The sequence below is a fragment of the Crocodylus siamensis genome, chromosome 2, assembly GCF_052110815.1.
Source record: "Crocodylus siamensis isolate JL-2025a chromosome 2, ASM5211081v1, whole genome shotgun sequence".
NCBI lineage: Eukaryota > Metazoa > Chordata > Crocodylia > Crocodylidae > Crocodylus > Crocodylus siamensis.
Window position 1 is genome coordinate 170,616,899 of NC_143396.1, and position 21,512 is coordinate 170,638,410.

The 21,512-nt window shown below is 49.6% G+C and overlaps 2 protein-coding genes across 2 annotated transcripts in view; both read left to right on the forward strand.

The window, feature by feature from the left end:
* The window catches only part of SAXO4 (stabilizer of axonemal microtubules 4), a 41,207-nt gene extending 30,075 nt beyond the window's left edge, over nt 1–11,132 (forward strand). Inside the window, exon 13 of the mRNA XM_090032261.1 lies at nt 10,394–11,132. The gene's annotated coding sequence lies outside the window, so the exon portion shown is untranslated. The remainder of the gene's footprint in view (nt 1–10,393) is intronic.
* A 2,590-nt stretch (nt 11,133–13,722) lies between these two features.
* Nucleotides 13,723–15,645, forward strand: LRRC10B (leucine rich repeat containing 10B). The gene has a single exon (XM_090034908.1). The coding sequence runs from the start codon at nt 13,723–13,725 to the stop codon at nt 14,620–14,622; it is 900 nt and encodes a 299-aa protein (XP_089891034.1). The 3' UTR covers nt 14,623–15,645.
* The last annotated feature ends 5,867 nt before the right edge of the window (nt 15,646–21,512 follow it).

Sequence of the window (21,512 nt, forward strand, 5' to 3'; positions counted from 1 at the left end):
CAAGGCTGAGTAGAGCATGACGTCCTTAGCCTCATCTGAGATGCCTCGGTAGATGCATGCTAGTGTTTGATTTGCTCTGCCAGCTATAGCATCACATTGGTGGCCCATGTTCATTTTGTTGTTTATCACAACACCCAGGTCTTGTTCAGTTGTGGTGCTGGCAAATGAAGCACTGCCACTGTGTTACAGATTATTTCTCCCCAGATGGAGCACTTTGCATTTCTCTGTATTAAACTACATCAGGTTGAGGTCTGCCCACCTCACAAACCTGTCCAGGTTGGCCTGTATTGCCAGCCTGTCCTGGAGCATGACCACACCCTCCCATAGTTTGGGGTTGTCAGTAAACTTTGCCAGCTCACTTTTAATACCCAAATCCAAATCATTGATGAACATGTTGAAAAGCATTGGTCCGAGTACTAAGCCCTGAGGGATGCCACTGGTCACCTACCATGATAACTCAGTCCTGTGTATCAGTACTCTCTGGGTCCTACCATGGAGCCCATTACCTACCCACTGGACTGTAAAGTAGTTGAGGCTGCATTTTTCCAATTTAACCATGAGGACATCATGGGAGACCAGGTCGAAGATCTTTTTGAAATCCAAGCATATGACATTAACCTCATTTCCCCTATCCAGGTGGCAAGTTATCTGATTGTAGAAGGAGATGAGGTTGGTCTGGCATGAGCTGCTCATAATGAAGCCATGTTGGCTATCCTTCAGAATGTTACCTTCTGTTAGCCTGTTAGCGATGGACTCTGGTAATTTTTTCTGGGATTTTACCCAGGATTGAAGTCAAACTGATTAGCCTGTAATTCCTGGGGTCCTCCTTTCTCCCTTTCTTAAAGATAGGAACCACACTGGTTTTCTTTCAGTCTCCTGGGACCTCTCCTAAGCACCACAAATCTTCAAATAACTTAGCTATAGGTTGCACGATGACATTAGCCAGTTCTTTTAGCACTCTTGTGTGTAGTTCACCTGGTCCTGCTGACTGGTAGATATTTAGTCTTTGCTGGTGGTCCGCCCACAAGATCTACACCAACTATGGCAGGGTGGTTGTTCCCACCATGATCATCCTATATCCTGTCAAGCAGGCTAACACCCTTGGATTGGTGGAATACCGACATGAAGTATTCATTCACGTGTTCGGTTTTGGCCTGGGCGTCGGTTATCAGCCATTCCATTTCAGTCATCAGGTGCCCTATGCTTTCCTTATTTTTTCTCCTACTCTCTACATAGCTAAAGAAGGACTTTTTGTTGTCCTTGATTTTGGTGGCCAGTTTGTATTTGGTTTGTGCTTTTGGTGTCCTGATCCACTCCCTACAGGTGCGGGCTATTGCTGTGTACTCCTCTTTGGTAGCTATTCCTGACTTCCATCCCTTGTAGGCTTCTTGTTTTGAGTTCAGGAGGTCCATAACTTACCTATTGAGCCAAGGGGGCCTCCCAGTCCTTTTGATGCCTTTCTTACAAAAGGGAATGGCTTTCCTTTGAGCTTTTAGGATTGCTTCCTGGAGGAATGAACACTCTCCTTGTACTCTCTTCCTCATTGGATCATGGTCCCGCAGGACCTCAACAACTAGTCTCCCGAGCTTGTGAAAGTCAGCTTTCCTAAAAACAAGGATTTCTACTCTACTAGCTGATTTCCCTAACTTACACTGGATGGTGAAAGTGATCATCTCATAGTCACTGTTACCCCGTTTCCCTTCTATCTTCAGATTGCTTACTAGGTTATCCTGTTTGGCCAGAACCAAATCTAGGAGTGCCTTGCCCCTGGTTGGCCCCTGGTTGACTTCTTGAGCCAGATAGAGTTCCTCAATGCAAGGGAGGAAGCTTTGTGAGTGACCAGATCTTGCTGAGTGCTCATGCCACGAGATGTCTGGGTAGTTGAAGTCACCTATGACAGCCATGCTCTGAGAGTGTGCAGCCTCTGCCAGTTCTCCAGAGAATTCCCAGTCGAGCTCTTCCTCTTGGTTTGGAGGTCTATAAGTAAACTCCTACGGTCAAATCCCTTTCTCCATGCTCTCCCCGTATCTTGACCCAGACGGACTCAAGTTGCCCTTCCTTGCTTCCAATCTTTGCTTCTATGGAGTTGTAATGTTCCTTCACATAGAGAGCAACTCCTCTACCCTTCTCCCCAACACTATCCCTCCTATACAGGGTGTATCCCCCTATCCACCTATGTGATCCAATCACAAGTGGAGTCCCATCAGGTCTCCATGATCCCTATGAGATCATATTGGTTGTTGGTTAGCAGGAGAGCCAGTTCCTCCTGGTTGTTTCCCAGGCTTCTGGTGTTAGTGTTGTAACCCAGGCAGTGTTTCAAGAGGTACCCTCCCACCAACTGAAGGGATCAAAGCAGGTGCACAAGCGCTGTGGGAGGTATAGGGACTCTCCTCCCCCTATAGAGCAGAGCCAGACCACCAATGGGGACTTAACCATATGCCTTTTAATGAGGGAACAATACTGGGAACATAACAGGCATAAATCAGAAGGTATAGTGGACACTACAGTGCCCCAAGGGGGCAGGATTCAACAAAGGTTAGACACTTACAATCATTGACAAAAGACAGGGTTAACAAAATATAAAATACAAACAGCAGAGCAAACAATATTGGTTGGTGAAATATAAAAAGGCACAAAATACAAAATGACAAGGGAAATATAGGGCCCAGGTATCTGGAGGGGGAAAAACACAATGACCCCTTTTCACTGCAAGAAGATTTGCTTATTGTTAGCTCACTCATCCCAAGTCACCTCAGCTGGGACTTGAATCCACATCTCACATGTGGCAGGCAGGAATGTTGCGACACAGCCACTGCTGGTGGCACTGCTCTTACCTGCTAGGGGTCTTGACCTTCCCAGGGCCCCGGCCTCTCGTTTGCTGCCTGGCCTCTGATTGGAGGAGCTGGAAGCAGAACTGGAAACCTCTCAGGTGTGGCTCAGATCCTTCCTGGAGCAGGGGGAGCCTCTCCTGCTGGCTGCAGCCTCTCCTCGGGGTTCCTCAGCAGCATGGCATGCGGCTGGCAGGAGAGGCTCCCCACTGGGTTCGAGGATCCCCAAGGAAAGGCTGCGGCCAGCAGGAGAGGTTCCCCAGCTCCAGCAAGGATCTGAGCAGCAACCTGAGAGGTTCCCAGCTCTGCTCCCAAGTCCTCCAATCATCTTTTACCCCTTCAAAACCCCTGGGCGAAATCATGACCAGATTGGTGAGGAAAGGAAATCCCAAGTCCTCCAATCATCTTTTGCCCTTTCAAAACCTCTTGGGCTAGGTCACTGCCAGCTAGCCCGTCACAGTGTACAGGCAACTAAGGCTGCCATTGGAGGCCCTAGGCTTCCTGGTGAGCTGTGGAATAACCTATCCATTGGCCAGTGTCAGAGAATGTTTCCTATTGTACCTTGGGATGCTAGTTTCAAGGTTGCCATTTCTCTGGTTTGTGCTAGTAGTTGATGGCCCATCCCGCAGTGATCTCAGTCTAAAAGTCTATCCAGGAGGTCTGCCATTCTAGCCAAGAAGATCTTCTTCCCCTTTGGCGTGAGGTGGATGCTGTATCTTCCTAGCAGGCCACAGCCCCTGAGGTGCATGCCATGGTCAAAGAAGCCAAAGGGTTGTGTGTGTGTGTGTTTATGTGTGGAGGAAGGTATGTAAGCTTAGTGTTTGTGTGTGTGTGTATAGGAACATGTGTAAGCTTAGTGTGTGTGTACAAAGGGTGTGTGTGTAGGAAAGTGTGTAAGCTTAGTGTGTGTGTCTGTAGGAAGGTATATAAGCTTAGTGCACGTGTGTGTCTGCAGGAAGTTATGTAAGCTTTAGTGTGTGTGTCTGTGTGTGTGTAGGAAGGTGTGTAAGCTTAGTGTGCATGTGTACCAAGGTGTGTATGTATGTGTAGGAAGGTACATAAGCTTAGTGTGTCTGTGCATGTAGGAAGCTATATAATTTTAGTATGTGTGTATGCTTGTATGTGTGTGTAGGAAGGCATGTAAATTTAGTGTGCATATGTAGGAAGGTATGTAAGCATAGTGTGAGTATAGGAATGTAAGTAAGATTAGTGTGCGTGTGTGTGCATGCACGTGTGTGTAGGAAAGTATATAAGCTTTGTGTGGGGGGGTAGGCATGTAAGCTTACCGTGTGTTGGAAGGTAAGTATGCTTAGTGTGTGTATGTTTCTAGGAAGGTATGTAAGACTAGTGTGTGTATGTGTGTAGAACAGTATGTCAGCCAAGTATTTCTGTGTAGAAAGGTACATAAGCTTTTGTGTATGTATGAAGTTGTGTAAGGTGTGTGTGTAAGAGGGTGTGTGTGTTGGAAGGCATGTAAGCTTAGTGTATGTGTGTGTAGAAAGGTAAGGTATATAAGCTTGTGTGTGTGTAGGAAGATATGTAAGGTGAGTGGGTGTTAGAAGGTATATAAGCTTTGTGTGCATGTGCATGTGGTCATGCCTTGAGTAATGGCCTTCTCTGATGGGAAACTGATACACTTTTGCCAACACACATCTCTTCCTCCCGTCACAGGAGTTCACAACAGACCTACCAGACCTACAGATGGAACCAACTGCCTTTGCAGAGTTGTGCAGGGATTCCCGCTTATTCCTTCCTTTGTAACAAGAAGTTCTTGCAGAGCATAGGGCTAACATCATTCATTATTTGTCTGTTAATTAATTGATGATCAGGTGTTCACCACTATACAAGAGCCAAGAAAAAGACAGCCTCCGCCCCTGAACATATGGACAAGTGAACAAATGCCAGCAAGTTAAAAAGGAGTAGGGACTTACTGCATGACAGTTGCTCTGCTGTAATCATCGGTGTGTCTGCACTTCCCTGAAAACGTAAACCACAGTCACTTACCTCTCCAGGTGGCCGTGTCTACACCAGACACTTATTGCATATTAACCTAATAACCAAGGATCCTGGTTTTCTCTCATAAACAAATCCCCAATTTTCAGATTAAAAAAAGTAACCCAGAATGCACATTTTTCTGTGATTAAAATTAAATGCCACTATATCTATATATTAGTGATGTTTTATTTTAATCATGGAAAAAATGTGGGTTTTAGGTTACTTTTTAAAATCTGAAAATTGGGATTTTTTTTAAATCAGAGAAAACCAGGATCTCTGCTAATAACAGTGCACAGTGGTGTGGCAGTTAAAAATGTGCTAATAGCCTACTGCGCAGTGTTATTAGGCTGTGCAGTAAGTGGCACAAAAAACCATGTGCCGTCACTACTACGCAATAACGCTAGTTACTGCACATTTAGTTAGTACTTCATTAAACAAGTACTAAACTAAATGTGCAGGAATTAGGGTGCATTAATGAATGTGTAGACATGCACAGTGAAACAAAACTAAATTAACGCAGTTTGGCTCTCATATCATCATTGGCAGTCCCTTGGAGTCCAGGATGACATCCATCAGGCTTGATGGGTCCTCAAGTGACTGAGGAGCCCAACTGTGGATACACACATTCTTCAGCAATGGGGGCATGTTGTTGCATGGGGGAGTGGGATTCACAGCCCCGGGTTGGTCTCTTTCTCCTTTCTCTCCTCTGTTTATTGTTTATTGCCACTGTTTTGCCTCAATATCGAGTCGTTGGGCCTCAAAGTGGTGTGTGCCTTGATGGACCAGGTGGTGCTACACCAAATGGTCAGCAGCTTGCTCCTCCCAGCTATTGGTGTTGATGCCTCCATGCTTCAGGGCGACCTTGAGTGTGCCTTTGTACCATTTTCTTTGGCCGCCCTTTGGCTGTTGGCCAATGGAGAGCTAGGAAAAGAGAATCTGGAGAGGGAAGCAGTTCTCGAACATCTGGACACAGTGGCCCCACCATTGAAGTTGACTTCTCAAGAGCAATGCTTCAATGCTGGTGGACACAGCTTAATGGAGGATGCTCACACTGGTCTGGCAGTCCTCCAATTTGATCCTCAGGATTTGACACAAGCACCGCTGGTGAAAGCTCTCGAGGGTCTTAATGTAGCATTGGTAGACAGTTCAAGTTTCACTGCAGTAGAGGTGGGTGGTCAGTATGACAGCCTTGTAAACCAGGACCTTCATCGACTTCCCACGGTCTCTGTTTTTGAAGACACGATGTTGCAGCTTGAAGAATGTGGCACTGGCACAGTTGGCCTCAGTGCTGGACTTCATCAATGGTAGCTCATTGAGAGAAGTGGCTGCTGAGATATGGAAAGTGCTCCACGTACTCCAGAGCCTCCCCATCTACAAAGAAAGTGTGAGGGATGTTCAGCTGGCCTGGGGAGAGTTGGTGGAGAACCTTCATCTTGGCGATGTTCAAGGACAGGCCAAGTCTCATATATGAAGTGTTGAAGAGATCTAAGGTTGCTTGCACATCCTGTGCAGAGTGAGCCTTTGTGCAGCAATTGTCTGCAAACTGAAGGTCGTGAATGTCTTTGGTAGTGAGTTTCATTTTTGCCCGGAAGCACCCAAGATTGAAAAGCTTCCCATCCAGTCGATACTGGACACTGACATCAGATGGTAGATCATCTCAGATGAGGTGGATGATGATGGTCAGGTAGACAGTGAACAGGGTGGGGGCAATCACACAACCTTGTCTGACCCCAGTCCAGATGCAGAAGGCATCAGTTTCAGATCTTCTACTCAGGACAGTGGCAGTCATATCATCATGCAGGAGCTTCAGCATGGTGACAAACTTCAGCGGGCAGCCAAGGCGTTGGAGGGTGGTCCACAGAGCTTCACAATTTAAGGAATGGAATGCCCTGGTGAGGTCAATGAAGGTGAGAAACAGTTCTTGATTTTGCTCCCAACATTTTTCTTGGATCTGCCTGGCAATGGAAACCATGTCCGCAGTGCCCCGGGATGGTCGGAAGCCACACTGGGTTTCCAGAAGCATCTGCTCGGCTACGGGACAAAGGTGGTTCAGGAGGATGCAGGCCAGGATCTTACCCACAATGGAAAGGCGGGACATCCCCCTGTAGTTCCCACAGTCAGATTTGTCCCCCTTCTTGTATATGGTCATGATGGTCATATTCTTGAGATCCCTGGGGATGTCCTCTTTATCCCAAAGGTTGAGGATAAGCTGGTAGAGTCGTGATGTGAGCCAGAAGCTGCTAGCATGGTAGACCTCTGCGGGTATACCATCTGACCCACAAGCTTTGTTGGTTTTCATATGTTGGATGGCCTACTTCAGCTCTCTGATAGTTGGTAGATCACCAAGGGAATCCACCACAGGGCATTGTGGGATGGCTTGGAGGGTCTCCTCTGTTACAGTGGACTCCCAGTTAAGGAGGAGTTTGAAACGCTCCTTCCAATGCAGACAGATGGCATTATCATCCTTGGGGAGCTGGGAGCCGTCCTGTGCTCATAGGGGGTTTTGTCCAATGGAGCATGGTCCGTAGGTTGTCTTGGTAGCCTGGAAAAAGTTACACAAGTCATGCTGGTCAGCATAGCCCTGGATCATGTGTGTTCTCCACCCACCAATTGTTCTTCATGTCACAGATGCGTTGCTGGATCTCAGCTTGCAGCTGGTGGTACACTGCTGTCTTTTGTCGAGTTTGTGGATGGCTTTGCCAGGCGATGAACATCTTCATCAGTGACTTGGACGAGGGAGTTGAAAGCACGTTGTCCAAGTTTGCTGATGACACTAAGATGTGGGACAAGGTGGACACACTTGAAGGGAGAGAGAGGCCGCAACTAGATTTAGACAGACTACACAAGTGGGCAGATGAGAATAGGATGGGGTTCAATGTAGACAAATGCAGGGTGCTGCACCTTGGGAGAAGGAATCCACAGCATACATACAGGCTGGGGAGTTCCCCTCTTGAAAGCACAGAGGCAGAAAGGGATCTTGGAGTCATTACTGACTCCAAGATGAACATGAGCCACCAATGCCAGACCACAGCCAGCAAGGCCAGCCATATCTTGTCATGCATCCAAAGATACATCTCAAGCCGGTCCAGAGAGGTGATACTCCCCCTCTATGCGACTTTGGTCAGGTTGCAGTTGGAGTACTGCATCCAGTTCTGGGCACAGTACTTTAAAATGGATGTGGCCAGCTTGGAGAGGGTTCAGAGGAGGGCCACCCGCTTGGTGAGAGGGCAGCAGGACAGGCCCTATGAGGACAGGCTGAAGGACCTGAACCTGTTCAGCCTTGGGAAGAGGAGGCTGAGGGGGGACCTGGTGGCTGCCTACAAACTCATCAGGGAGATCATAAGCAAATAGGAAGAGCCCTATTCTCCCCAGCACCACCTCGGGTGATGAGGAACAATGGTAATAAGCTGATGGAGAATAGGTTTAGGTTAGAGATCAGAAGGCAATGTTTTACAGTTAGGGTGGCCAAAATCTGGAACCAACTTTCTAGGGAAGTGGTTCTTGCCCCTACCTTGAGCAAATTCAAGAGGAGGTTGGATGATCACCTGTCTGGGGTCTTGTGAACCCAGCATTCATTCCTGCCTGTGGCAGGGGGTCAGGGTAGATGATCTGTTGAGGTCCCTCCTGACCCTGGCTACTATGAAGGCTGCACACTTCTGCTCAAGGACATAGCGGATCATAGCATCATTGGCGTCAAATCAGTCCTGGTTCCATCATGATGCAAACCCAATAGTCTGGGCGCAGGCATCTTGGACAACAGACTTGGGTTGCTCCCAGTGTACATGGATGGAGATGTCATCAGCAGTAGGGACTTGTTTGGTGCGGCTATGCGGCAGAGACCCTCCCCTACATGCTGTGCGGCTGCAAGCCGCACGCCAGAGCCTGGCAGCTGCGCCACACCGCTGTCCAAGACCACCTGGCGCGGGCCATCCCAGCCGGGGCGGGGCAGATCTCCGTGAACTGCACTGTCCCAGGCTGCGAGAGCCAGCTGCGCCCCAACATTGTCGTCACAGACCACGAGGCCAAGAAGATTGCGATGGTGGACGTCACCATCCCCTTCGAGAACCGGCGCCAAGCCTTCACCGACACCTGGGCTCGCAAGTGGGCGAGGCATGCCCCGCTGGCTGACACCCTGAGGGGCCGCGGCTACGATGTAATGGTGGACGCACTCATCGTGGGGACGCTCGGAGCCTGGGACCCCAGCAACGAGAGCGTCCTCTGCACCTGCCGCATTTCCCGCCGCTATGCCAAGCTGACGCACTGCCTCATGGTGTCCGACACCATCTGCTGGTCCCACGACATCTACGTGGAGCACATCATGGGCCACTGCCAGTACACCGACCCCACCAGACGAGCTGCCACCGGACCGGACCTGGAGGACGCCGTCGCCTGAACCCCCCCGCTTTGCTTCGCGTCTAGAGGATTTTGCCGCTACGGACGACCCCGCCCCACCCGAAGAGGACCCCCGTGATCGGACTCCCCTTCCCCCCTTCCCACATCCCCCAACCCCCGGGCTCAGTTGGCTAACATTGTATCGTATGTAACCTAGTCGCGTTCCCCTCCTCTCCCCCATCCCTTGATTGTTAGTCCCTCACTCGGGCGCTTTGTATTTTCATCTTAGCTTTGTCATCTTTTTCCTGGATTCCCCATCCAAAACATCTTCTATAACTGGGCCTGGAATTTCTTCCACTGTCCAGGGTCCTTCAGAGCTTTAACATTCAGCCATCTCTGGGCAGCCTTCTAGGTTTTCTGGTGTCTTGGCACCAGGCAGGTGTTCATCACCGAGCGCACGAGTCAGTGGTCTGTCCAGCAGTCTTCAGATCCCTTCATAGCCCTCGTGACAAGCACATCCCTCAGTTCTCTACTTTGGACGATGATGTAGTCCAAGAGGTGCCAGTGCTCTGACCTCAGATGCCACCACATGGTCTTGAGCTGGTCTTTCTGGTGGAAAATGGTGTTCATCACGATCAGGCCGTGTTGAGTGCATTTGGTCAGGAGCAGGATACCACTGGCATTGGCTTTCCCCACACCTTCCCTGCTGATAGTTCTGCTCCAGATTTTGTGGTCATGCCCAACCTGGGCATTGAAGTCGCCCAGGAGAATGACCTTGTCGTCCCTGGGAATGGAGGCAAGGGCATTGTTGAGATCGGAGTAGAACCTTTCCTTGACTTCCTCATTGGAATCTAGAGTTAGAGCGTATGTGCTGATGACAGTGGCATGCTGGTTTTGGCAGAGGTGCAGGCAAAGGGTCATCAGCCTTTCATTGACACCTGAAGGGAGTTCGGGGAGCATGTCAGCAATCTTGTTCCTGATGGCGAAACTAACTCTGTGGATACGGGGGGTCGCAGTCTGGTTTCCTTTTCCAGAAGAAGGTGTACCCTCCACTGACCTCCCTCAGCTGTCCCTCCCTGGTGAGCCAGGTTTCACTGAAAGCAGCAATGTTGATGTTGTGCCTCACTAGCTCCTGAGCCCTGATGGCAGTTCATCTTTCCAGGCAATCACTCTTTGGGTTGTTGAGTGTTCTCACATTCCAGGGTCTGAAGTTTAACTTTTTCTTATTTTGACCGCAGGAATGGTGATCCCGCTGGGTGCGGATTCCCAGCCAGGAGAGATGGAACAGCCTATTTTGGGGGCATTTTTTCTAGCCCCCTCCCCATCAGGGTGAGAAGAGGGTATCCTAAGAAGGACTGCTTAGTCACAGATGCATCTGCCAAAGGACACCCCTGTCCCGACACAGGTGCCTGATGACCATCATGCATCCACCGTCTGTGTGCAGATTCTTGGTTGGGGCCCTCCAGGTATCACAGGCCTGCCCCTGTCACCAGTCCTCCATCGCCACAGGGCTTTTGGACCTGACAGAAGACTGCACATGGCATGTTTAGTGTGGGGACTCTGGTGTGCAGTCATGCCCACACAGTCTTGGCAGTTGGTGGCTGTGTTCAGTGGCATGGCAAACCATGACAACTGGGGCCACTTCTCCGTTGCAGTCTTCTTCTACCTTCACAGCTGTTGGGGCTGGAGCCTTCCCCTGCCTGCTCCATCGTTGAGGACTTCTTGGATCATTCTTTGCCTGGAACTTCCCCCTTGACCTTGCCACCATAGGTCACCCTACCAGGAGTGCAAGCTCCAGACCGCAACACTCTCAGGGTCATAGGAACATGCAAGCCTCTCCACCACCACAAGGTGACGATCCTTGGAGAGGACTGTCATGTAATGTGCAGGCACTCAGGTAAGTTACTGTTGACTCTCTGGCACTAATTTTAATTTGTTAATTTGCCTGTGCCCTTAGAAAGGTATCATGATGCTAATGAATTGAAGCATTAACCAATAAAGGAATTATTCCCCTGATAAAAGGGACTGCTGCATACAAGCTCAAATCCATTACAAGCCATGCACACTGTCTGCCTGTGGGTAGAGAGGACAACACCAATGTGCTTTATGTATATTTGAAGAGTCAAGATTAAATTGAAGGGGGGACCTTTCATGTGCCTGCCTGTTTGAGCAGGGACTGTTGATATGATTTGATGTGCGCCCAGCAGCTTGATGTGTAAAGGAGAAAAGATTGTTCTGAATATTCAAGAACCAGTGTGGTCCAATGCCAATAATGGGCTGCTGACACCTAGGTCTAGACCCCTTCTGAATTTACTGCCAACAATATGGAGGGTGGTACTACTGTGTCTGAAGGAATGTGGATAAAAGGGAGGTCATTTCAGTTAACCCCAGGGAAGATATATTAGTCAGAAAAGGAAAATGCTTTGAGGCAGTGGCAGAAGTGATAATAGTCTATAAACAGAGGTCAGACAAAGCAGACACAAATTTGGGGGTACTCCTAGATCAGTAGCTCTTGACCTTTTTTGTACCAGGATCCATTTGTAAACCTCAATGGCCAGTCCTAACCCAGTACCCCTCATTCCTGACCCATTGCCCCCCGCCTTCAGTGGGAGGGGGATGTGTGGGGCATGGGGAGCCCCAAGCAGCCCCTCGCAGGCTGGAACTCTGCCAGCCTGCAAAGGAAAAGCCCCGGGTTCCTGGGTTTTTCTCCTTTAAAGAAGAAGCCATTTTTAAAGTTTGTTCACGACCCTTTTTTTGCAACCCACTTACAACTCTATTCTTGCGACCCACTTTGTTCGCAGCCCTGTTCTTGCTATCCACTTTCCATGAGTTGAGACACGCTGCTCCCAGATCACTATATGAATCACAAGCGTAGTTAGGTTATTTTAGCTGTGTTAGCTAAAGTCAGGTAGAAGACAGGGCAACTTTAGAGGCTACCTTGTTCAGACAAGCATAAGCTTTCATAAGCACCCCTCATTAAGCTGAAGGCACCCTTTGGAAAATGCCAGCTCTTAGCTTTCACTTGTTTTTTGATGATGGAGAAATTGTAGCGCAATTCTCCCTTTCAAAGAACTCAGAATAACCAGAACAGGTGAGAGTGCTGTGGACACTACGGATTTCTATTTGAAATCTTCGGGTTTATTTTGTGAATCACAGGTAGGCGTTTGCATTACATCACAATGCTAATATTGGAGGCACTCTTAAAAGAATTGTGTGGCACCCTGGGGTGCTGTGACACCCTGGTTGAGATTCACTGCTTTAAGGTATCATGCTGCCCTGCTTCTGCCTCACAGTATTTTAAGAGCAACTCCTTGCAGCTTTCACAAATCAAAAGGCTTTTTGACAAATCAAAAGGGATGGGGATGCGATCTGGGAAGGGCCTGTAGCAAGGTGCACGTGGGGGAGAGAGCAGATGTAGCTAGAACTGTGCTGGGCGTAGGCAGAGGTGTGTATGTGTTGCTGGCTGTAATGGGGGTGTGTTTGGCTCTGTGATGGGCATGTGGAGGGTGGGAGATCTGTGCCAGGAGATCCTAGAATCACAGAAAATCACTCAAGGCAGGATCATCCCTATCTAATCCATCCTGGACAGATCTTGGTCTCACTAGTTCCTATGAACCTGAGGAACACACCCACGCACACAACTACCAAACGTAGCACCAGTGACATCCACAGTGTCCTTTACCGCTGCCAGATGCTGGGGCTGTTTCTAGGAGGGCCCTCCAGGGAGGTGTGGGGAGGTGTCTGTGTGGGTGTGTTTATGTGTGGAGGTGTGTGTGTTTGTGGGGGGTGTATGTGTGGGTGTATGTGTGGGGGAGTCTATGGTGTGGTATGGGGGGGCATATGTGCCAGGGTGTGTGTCTGCGTGGGGGTGGGTGTATGGGTGGGGTTGTATGTGTGTGTATGTGCAAGTACGTGTATGTCTCTGTGGGGGGGGGTGCATCTGCATGGGGGTGTCTGGGCAGAGTTGTCTGTGGGGGGGTGTATATGTGGGTGTATGGGTAAGGGTGTATGTGTGGGTGTATGCGTGTGTATGTGGGAGTGCGTGCGGGAGGACCCGTGTCGGGCTGGGTGTGTGCCTGCGTGGGGGTGCATGCGTGGCGGTGTGTGTGGGTGTGTGCATTTGTCTGGGCCTACAAGTGGAGAGACCCCGGACCCCTGGTGGGAGCGAGGCGCAGGCGGCGACGGCCATCGCGCGGCGGGGCGGGGCGGGTACCCGTGGGTGCGCGCAGGTCCCGCGGGCGCCACGTGCAGGGCGGGGCGCAGGCGGCAGGTGCGGGCGGGGCGTGGCCGCGATCTGGCCCCGCCCTGCGGCGCGCCCGGCCCCGCCATAGGCGGGCTGCCCCGCGTGGGGGTTGCCATGGCGACGAGTCGCTAGGCGCCGGCCGGTGTGTGGGAGCCGCGCTCAGAGCGCGCCGGGAGCCCCGGAGCGCGGAGCCGGAGCCGCAGCCGAGGCCGGCGCGGGGGGCCGGGGGCGGGGGCGCGGGGCCCGGCCCCGGGGGACCGAGGGGCTCGCCATGGCCCCAGGGGGGCGCCCCGGCGGCGGGGGCGGCCCGCGCAGCGCCGGGCCATGAGGATGGGCAGCGCGGGGTCGTCGGGCAGGGAGGAGCGGCTGCCCTCCGCGGCCGAGGAGCAGCTGAAAGGCGGGGACCAGATGCTGGAGCTGAGCGGGCGGCACCTGAAGCAGCTGCCAGGCCCCGTGTGCTCCCTGGTCAGCCTGCAGAAGCTGTACATCAGCGGCACGGGGCTGCGCGAGCTGCCCGAGGAGATCGAGGAGCTGCGGGAGCTGCGCATCCTGGCCCTGGACTTCAACAAGCTGGAGGAGGTGCCCGAGGGGCTATGCCGCCTGCCTCGGCTCACCCGCCTCTACCTGGGCAGCAACCGCCTCTTTGGGCTGCCGGCAGAGTTCGCCCAGCTGCAGACTCTGCGCTGCCTGTGGATCGAGAGCAACTATCTGTACCATTTCCCCCGGGCCCTGCTCCAGATGCCAGCACTGCAGTCCCTGCAGATGGGCGACAACAGGCTCAAAACCCTGCCCAGCGGCCTGCCGCGGATGTCTGGCCTCCGGGGCCTGTGGCTCTATGGGAATCGCTTTGAGGAGTTCCCACCACCTTTGCTCCGCATGTCCCAGCTCCACATCCTCGACCTCGACCGCAACAAAATCGTCGAGTTCCCAGACCTGGCCCACCTGCAACAGCTGCGGCTCTTTTCCTATGACCACAATCCGGTGAAAGCGCCGCCCAGTGTCGCTGACTCTGTCACCCTGGTGGGCGATGGGGCCCAAGAGCTGATGGAGGCCAGGGAGGAGCGTCTCCAGAGCCTCCGGGAGCAGGAGGAGCAGGAGGAGCAGGAGGAGCAGGAGGAGGATGGCTCAGAAGCTGTGCGGGGGGCCCTGAAGAATGACTCCTCTCTGCTGGAGGATGCTGAGGGCAGTTTCTCTGCCTTGGAGTGTTCTCCAGAGGAGACCTGAGCTGAGTACCTCTGAAAACAGGGTTGTGGCTCAGAATATCTGGTGGGATCCACTCATGTGCACCTGCAAGGGGCTGGGACCTTCTCTGGGTCCACCATGGGCACCACCAATTTCCACCTAGGACCACCAGTCCAGGGAGTCTCTCTCTCCTTTCAAGTGACATCCCACTGATCAAAGGGGTCACCGTCTCTTTGCTCAGACCAGGGCAGCAGAGAGGGCCACTGTCTGTGTACCAGAGTCCAAGGAAATCACTGTACCCTTTTAGACATCCTGCCTACCCACAGGGCTTGGGGATTGGGAGGGGAACACACAATGCTGCAGCGATGGATAATCCCAGTAGTGCAGTTCTTTGGAAGGATGTTCCCCATTTGAGATGGGGTATCGAGCTGTGTTGGCTTCCTCCAAGTAGCCATCCTGTGGTGGAAGCATGATTCTGAATCGACTTTGATATGACAAATGGCGGCTGCCTGCTACGTACCTAAACGTGAATCCTGCTCTGAAGCATCTGGCCCATCGCAATGGGCCTTGGATGCATTATAGGAAAAAGCCATGCTTTTTAAAATTATTTCCCTTGGACTCTCTGCCCTGGAGGGCTGCAGGGTTTGAATATAAATGTAAAACCTTTTCTCGTCCCAGAGATTCCTACCCTGCTACTGGAATTAGACTTGGAGAGAAACCTCCCCCGAGCTGCTCCTTCCAGCTGTCAGGTTTGAAAAGAAGCTGATGTAAAAGCCTTGTTTGTGCGCAGAGCTCACTGTCTGTCCTGGAAAGGGTTTTGCCTCTGCTCTTTGTATGGTGGGAAAAGGAGCCTCCGTGTGCTGCTTCACAGGCTGCCTGGACTTTCCATTCCCTTAAATGGGCACAGAAGGAAAAGCTGGTATGAACTGGGCCACCAGGACTGTGTGTGTCTGGGGCAATGGGGTGGCAGCAGCAGGACTCTCTCCCTTTCCTCCTGGGGGTGGCAGGCTCAATCTCCCCTGCCTCGCCCCGTGAGCTAGATTTGTACCAAATCTAAGCAATAAAAATGCACAAAAACTGAGAAGATACGGTATGAGAGAAAGAGGCTATCAGGCTGATTCTTTGGGAGGCTGTTTGGGGAGGAGGAAACCAGCTTAGCTGGGGTGGTTTATTTTGAAAGAGTGTTGTAAACAGAATGATATTTCCTGGTGAAAGAACTGGTTTCTCAGACAACTGCGTTATTTTTAACATTCTAGGGAATCCTGTTTCCTTTGCCCAGCTCTGGACTCTGCTCTCCTCCTACCACACTTCCTTTCCCCTCCATTCCCCTCCGCATCTCCTTCTGCCGTCTTCTGTCACCTCTGCTCCTCCTCCCTCTCCCTGCGCTAAAATCCACTACCTGTGTTCATGATCTTGAATTCAGTGTCCCTTATTCTTTCCATCTCCCCTCCTCACCTTTCTCTGCTCCATTCACTCCTAGACCACCTTCCATCTCAGTAACTTTATTGACCTGGCAAAGAACACAAGCATCACTCAAGTGAATACACATTTAGTATCTTCATCTTGGATGTGGTTTCTGAGCAGTTACAGGGTTTTATAGTGTGCATTTACTTTATATTCCAGCCCCTTTTGGATGCTGTGGTGGCAGCCATGTGCTGGTAAGGCATTTCTGCCATCTCTCTTTTTTTCACTCAAAGTTATGCTATTTTTTCTTCTTTGCTTTGCAGCAAAGAGGTTGGTTATTGCTGATTGCTTGAGGAAGTCCTTTTCTCTTTGGATTTCATGCAGCAGGACAAAAAGTGCCTGTCTGTTTCAGGCTCCCCTGTCTTGGCCATTACAAAATTGCCCATGCCTGGGTTTCCAGTGGAATGTGTCCTGGTGTCTACTTCCACACTGAAATCACTGATTGAGTACTTGGCAGAATCTCGGGTCTGTGTTACATATTGTACTGTAGGTGTTCTGCTAGCATGATGGGATTTAGAGCAATCTAGCTGCACGTGCTTTGATTTTTCTCTTCTCAGTAGCCGATAGATTTGTCTTTTAGAGTTCTGTCTAGTGTCTACAAAATGCAGGAATGCTGTCTGCATAGGATGGACTGTGGTGTAGGTTTCTGTAGGGGTCATGCCCCGCTGTATGCAATCAAAGCCTGCCCATCAGGCTGCTGTGGATAAGGACATGTTTTTTATAGCCAGTGGCATGCAAGGAAGTATATGATAACACCCCATTTGGCTGTCCCTGACTCCCCAGCCTCAATGACTTCTTTCCAGGTGATTTGACTGGGGCCAGCTTTGGGGAGGAGTCCTTGATTTGATGTTTCTGAAGTCACAACAAAATGCTCTGATGGCCCTGCCATCATGCTTCAACCATTCAGTATACTGTCTGTGCAACAAACACTAGACCCCAGCCTCAACACCCATATAGCTCTAGTAATGTGAAAAAAGTAGCTAGTAAATTTTAGAGGCCTGTAGAGTTTTCAGTAGGCAACTCAAACCTTTTTACTGTGTTAGTGTGAGACCAACGTATCTATTATTCAGTGTGTGTTCTGCTTCCATATGATCACAGTAACACTTGATTTAATTTAGGATTTAATTTAATCCCTTTTTGCTCTTTTCTAGGTGTACTGCAGTAATAAGTCTCTGGAGCAGGTTCAGATACATGGGGCACAGGTTCATCAGACCAGTGCTGGTATCAGGAACAGGATGTCTTTCTCAGGGTTGCTCATTGCCTTGCTCTGTCATTGTGTCTGTATCACTTTTGGGGGTTTATTATAATTATTAATTACTGTTGTGCCTAAGTCCCTGAGGTATGGAGGAGCAGCTTTGTTCTGTGTCTCTGTTCGTACACCATTTTATCTCCTCTTTTCATCCTTTCACTGCGTACCCCTGCAAAGGACACCCCTCAGTGCAGGAGCTGTAGAACTGTTGCCATGCTCCAGAAGTTTCAGGGTAGGCAGGGCATTGTTTTATGGACAGTGGGAGGGGTGTCTTTATGCCCTGACAATTTCATGCTGCCATTACAGGCCATCGTGGAAGAGGCACCATTGAGAACACCCTTGTGGGGTTCAGTGGAGGCTGACCTGGCCTGAAGTGGCCCCTAAATGGGAGAGGTAGAAATTACATCACTTTGAGTCTATAGCTGGCCTTTAATGGGAGCCATGTTTTTTGGCCTTTCAAAAAACTATTGCCTATTTCTCTCTGAGTTCCCAGTTTCCATTTTCTTTTGACCCTTATTGCTTACTATTTCTATTATGATGCTCTCAATTCCCCTGTTCTGGATCACTAAGAAAGTCCTCATGGCCCCTGAGGATGTAGAAGGCAGGGTAGACTTGCATCTTACAGACTAACCAAAGAGAGAGAGAGAGTATGTGTGTGTGTTTATGTATGTCTATCTATCTATCTATCTATCTATCTACAATATATATAGAGAGAGTAAACATATGTGCACTCATAAGCTTTCATGGGCTGAAGCTCATTTCATCAGATGCTATGAAAGCATGTGAGAATGTGACATCACAGCTGTGTACCCATGGTATTGGGCCAGAAAATCATGAGGGGAGGTTGGAAAGTCAGGTGAGGGGGCAGACATAAAGAAGGAGAGAGAATCTGGTTGAAACTATGTTTGGGAGAAGAAGAAGTTAACTGTTATACTGAAATGGAAGCATGGGCAGGGGGTAACTCCTGACAGTTCGGCTCTCTTGAGTCTTACTACAGTGCTGCTTTGAGCTCAGGAATCTTTCTGCCCCTTCCCTTCACCCTTCTGTATACTGTTACTTCCATTTCCCCACAGCAGTTGGCAAACTGTGTCAAGTACAATATAGAATAGTTTCAAGATTTTACTCATTTTAAGATGGAGCTTGGTCAGTTGGTGAAAGGGATTGTATGCCTTGGTTGCCCGTGGTTCCAAGGGACTGGACTCCATGACCTCCATGTTCTCTTTCAGTCCAGCCTTCCTGAACTGTGAAACTCCATACTTAGGGTCTGGCCAGCCATTTTGGGGGAGGTTCTCCAACACTGACCTTGTTGTCTAAGTGTCAGTTGCAATCCAGTTAGGTGGACCAGCACTAGAGGCTGGCATCCTAGCTGGAGTAGGGTTACCATATTTCCATTTTCAAAAAAGAGGACACCTGTCGGGGCATGAGGGTGGGTGGGTAACATGATTGTGGGGGGTCAGTGATATGCTCGTGCCCTACCCCTGCCCCTCATTCCCAAATCATAGTCCTCCCAGCTCTGCTGATGCCCCTCACTCCTGACCCACAGTACCCTGCCCCCTCACAGTCCATTCCCCACCTCCCCCACCCCCACAATCCCTGCTGATACCTCTCACTTCCAATCTGCAACCCCCTGGCACTGCCTGTGCTCCATGCTCCAATCCCACAGTCTGTGCCCCCGCCATGCCCCTCACTCCTAGGCCACAGCCTGCCCAGCCCTGCCAATGCCCCTCACTCTGACCTGCAGGCCCTGCCTCCCAGCTCTGCTGGTGCCCCTCACTCCCAATCCACATCCCTCTGCTCCCCGCATCCCTGCAGCATCTCCTAGCTGTCCAGGAAGTACTGGGAAAAACTTTGATGCTGAGCAGAGCAAAATCCCAGACGTTTTTTCCTATTTCAAAAAACTGTCTGGATAGAAATCGGAGGACCCAAAAAGAGGCATGTCTGGGAAAACCCTGACATATGGTAACCCTAAACTGGAGAAATCCAACCACATGTAGTAGTCTGAGTGGGTGGCTCAGTTCAGACCTTGAAAACCAAGGACTGCTTTGATAGGACACTAAAGCTCCCACCATCCTTATTGTAGGATTAGGTCCTTGGTCCTGCTTCTCAATACTCCAGTGTGCTGGCTTCTAACTTCTACCTGAAAGGTGGGTGTGCTTCATTGCTGTTGTGTGTATTGTATTATTTGTGAAGGTCTTTGGGATGAAATGTTCTAGAAATACAGGGCACTAGCATTCACATGTATATGCATATATAGAAATTGGCATGTTTGGGCACTGCTGCCCTCTGCTGAAAGAAAACACAAATGCTCATCTGTGAGTCATTGACACTCTACTGCAGACATCTGGGAGAAGCTCTCTTTTAGTTCCACCAAAGGTGCATGTGCTCTGCTGAGTGTTTGCACTGGGTTGCCCCTCTGGGGGGTGGGAAAGTCACACCCCTGGGCGGAGGGAACTGATTTGGTGCCAGAACCACCCCCTGGACAGTAGAGTTCAGAGTGGGGAAGGGGCATTGCACAGAAGCAAAAATAGGTGGACTAGAGATAATCCTGCCCTGGAGTGTGTAACTTTAAGATGAATAATGCGTGCTTAAAGCCACTTAAAGTTGTTAATGTGCAATCAGTTCAGAGGTTAAGAGCTCCAGAAGCCACCTAAAGTTACTCTGTAGCAAGGCACTAAGAGGCCTATGCTTCTTGGAGAAGAACATCTGAATTCTGTCCAGCAATTGCTTAGAAGGTCTAATTGGCTTTAATGTTGTGACAACCACCAGGTTCCTAGGTGGCCACATTTTTTCTGTAGTTCTTTAGACAGGCTTTTAGCCTGTACGCCCCATGCTTCTCCTGTCTGGGGCTGCTTCCTATCTGTCACTGCCACTGTGCTTCCCTTGAGACATAAGTCTGCTGATTTTGCATGGCCTGAGGGGCCATCAGTTGGAGGTGATCCAGAAAGAACAGCAATGAGATGCGATTCAGGGAGAGTGATTTTGTAATAGGAATCAGTAACACAGCTATTGAATCTGTAGCTGGTCTGAAATGATCTTGCACTTCTGTAAACTGAGTGAAACTCAACAGCCTTGCCAGTAATTACAAGTATCTTTGGCATCTGGGCATCTTGTGGGTCACGGTATATAGCATAGGGTTTGCATATATATAAGCAGCATATTCTCAGCTATCCAGCATGCAGTGTTTTGTGTCTTGTTTTAATCACAGTTAGGAGCACGTTTCTATTTCCATCTGCTCCTGCTGACTGCAAACATAAGGCTCCCTAGCAGAAAGGAAGCCTCTCTAGAAGGGCATGATTCGGAAGGACTTAGTGTAAACATAAGTAACAGGATTGCTGCAGAGGAGTAGCACATTTTGTTACATCTCTTTTCAGACTCTTATACATACAATTTCTGTTGTAACAATTATTTGAATTGGAGATAAACACCCATTACACTGATTTATTTCATATATAACATATATAATGGTTTCATACAACCATCCCTTATACAGATTGTTTCAGCCCTTTACACAGAAACAATCCAGATGTATTCAGGAGGAGAATCATGCTTTAAAGTTAATAGGCAAGTTCTGATAGTAGATCAAAGAAGAGGTCTTTGTCATCAACTTTGGTTCTGACCAACATCATGTAATTTGAACAGGTTCCTTAGCAACACTGTTGTTCTTTGGATCACACAGTTTAAATGCAAAATTTTTACAGTCTCATGAATTGACAAGTTTTGTAGATTCCTTTCCAGAATAATGTGGGATGATGTCTTAGTGACTCTCTTCTGGGATTCCATGTCTAGCAAATATGGCTCTCAGGTTATGATACTTTTGATTGGGGAGGGGTAAGGATTTTGGTTCCAACACATCACCATAATAATCCACAGCATATTTATAGCCCGTGATGTTCCACATAAGCAAACAACTCCGATAGTCTACTGTAATCTTGTTGGCTTTTCATGTGGTATCATTGCCACTTTTGTATTTGTTGTCTATCTTAAAGATATATTGGACAAACTGGCCCACTTGCTGACATGTACCACATGAACAAGTAGGTCATAATATCTGTTTGCCTTTCTGTCTACTCATGAATTCAGTAGGACAGCTTGTTCAAATGCATATGGAATGACTGTTCTCCCTAAATAACACATCTCACAGAATGTCTACCCCCTAGTGTTGAGCTACTTCAGTTAGCTGTAGTCCCAAAGTAGTCTGGCTATGGAGCATGGAGTGCCA

Bases quoted from the DNA above. Each gene is read 5' to 3' on its own strand.
- LRRC10B (XM_090034908.1), top strand. From the start codon at position 13,723: ATGAGGATGGGCAGCGCGGGGTCGTCGGGCAGGGAGGAGCGGCTGCCC.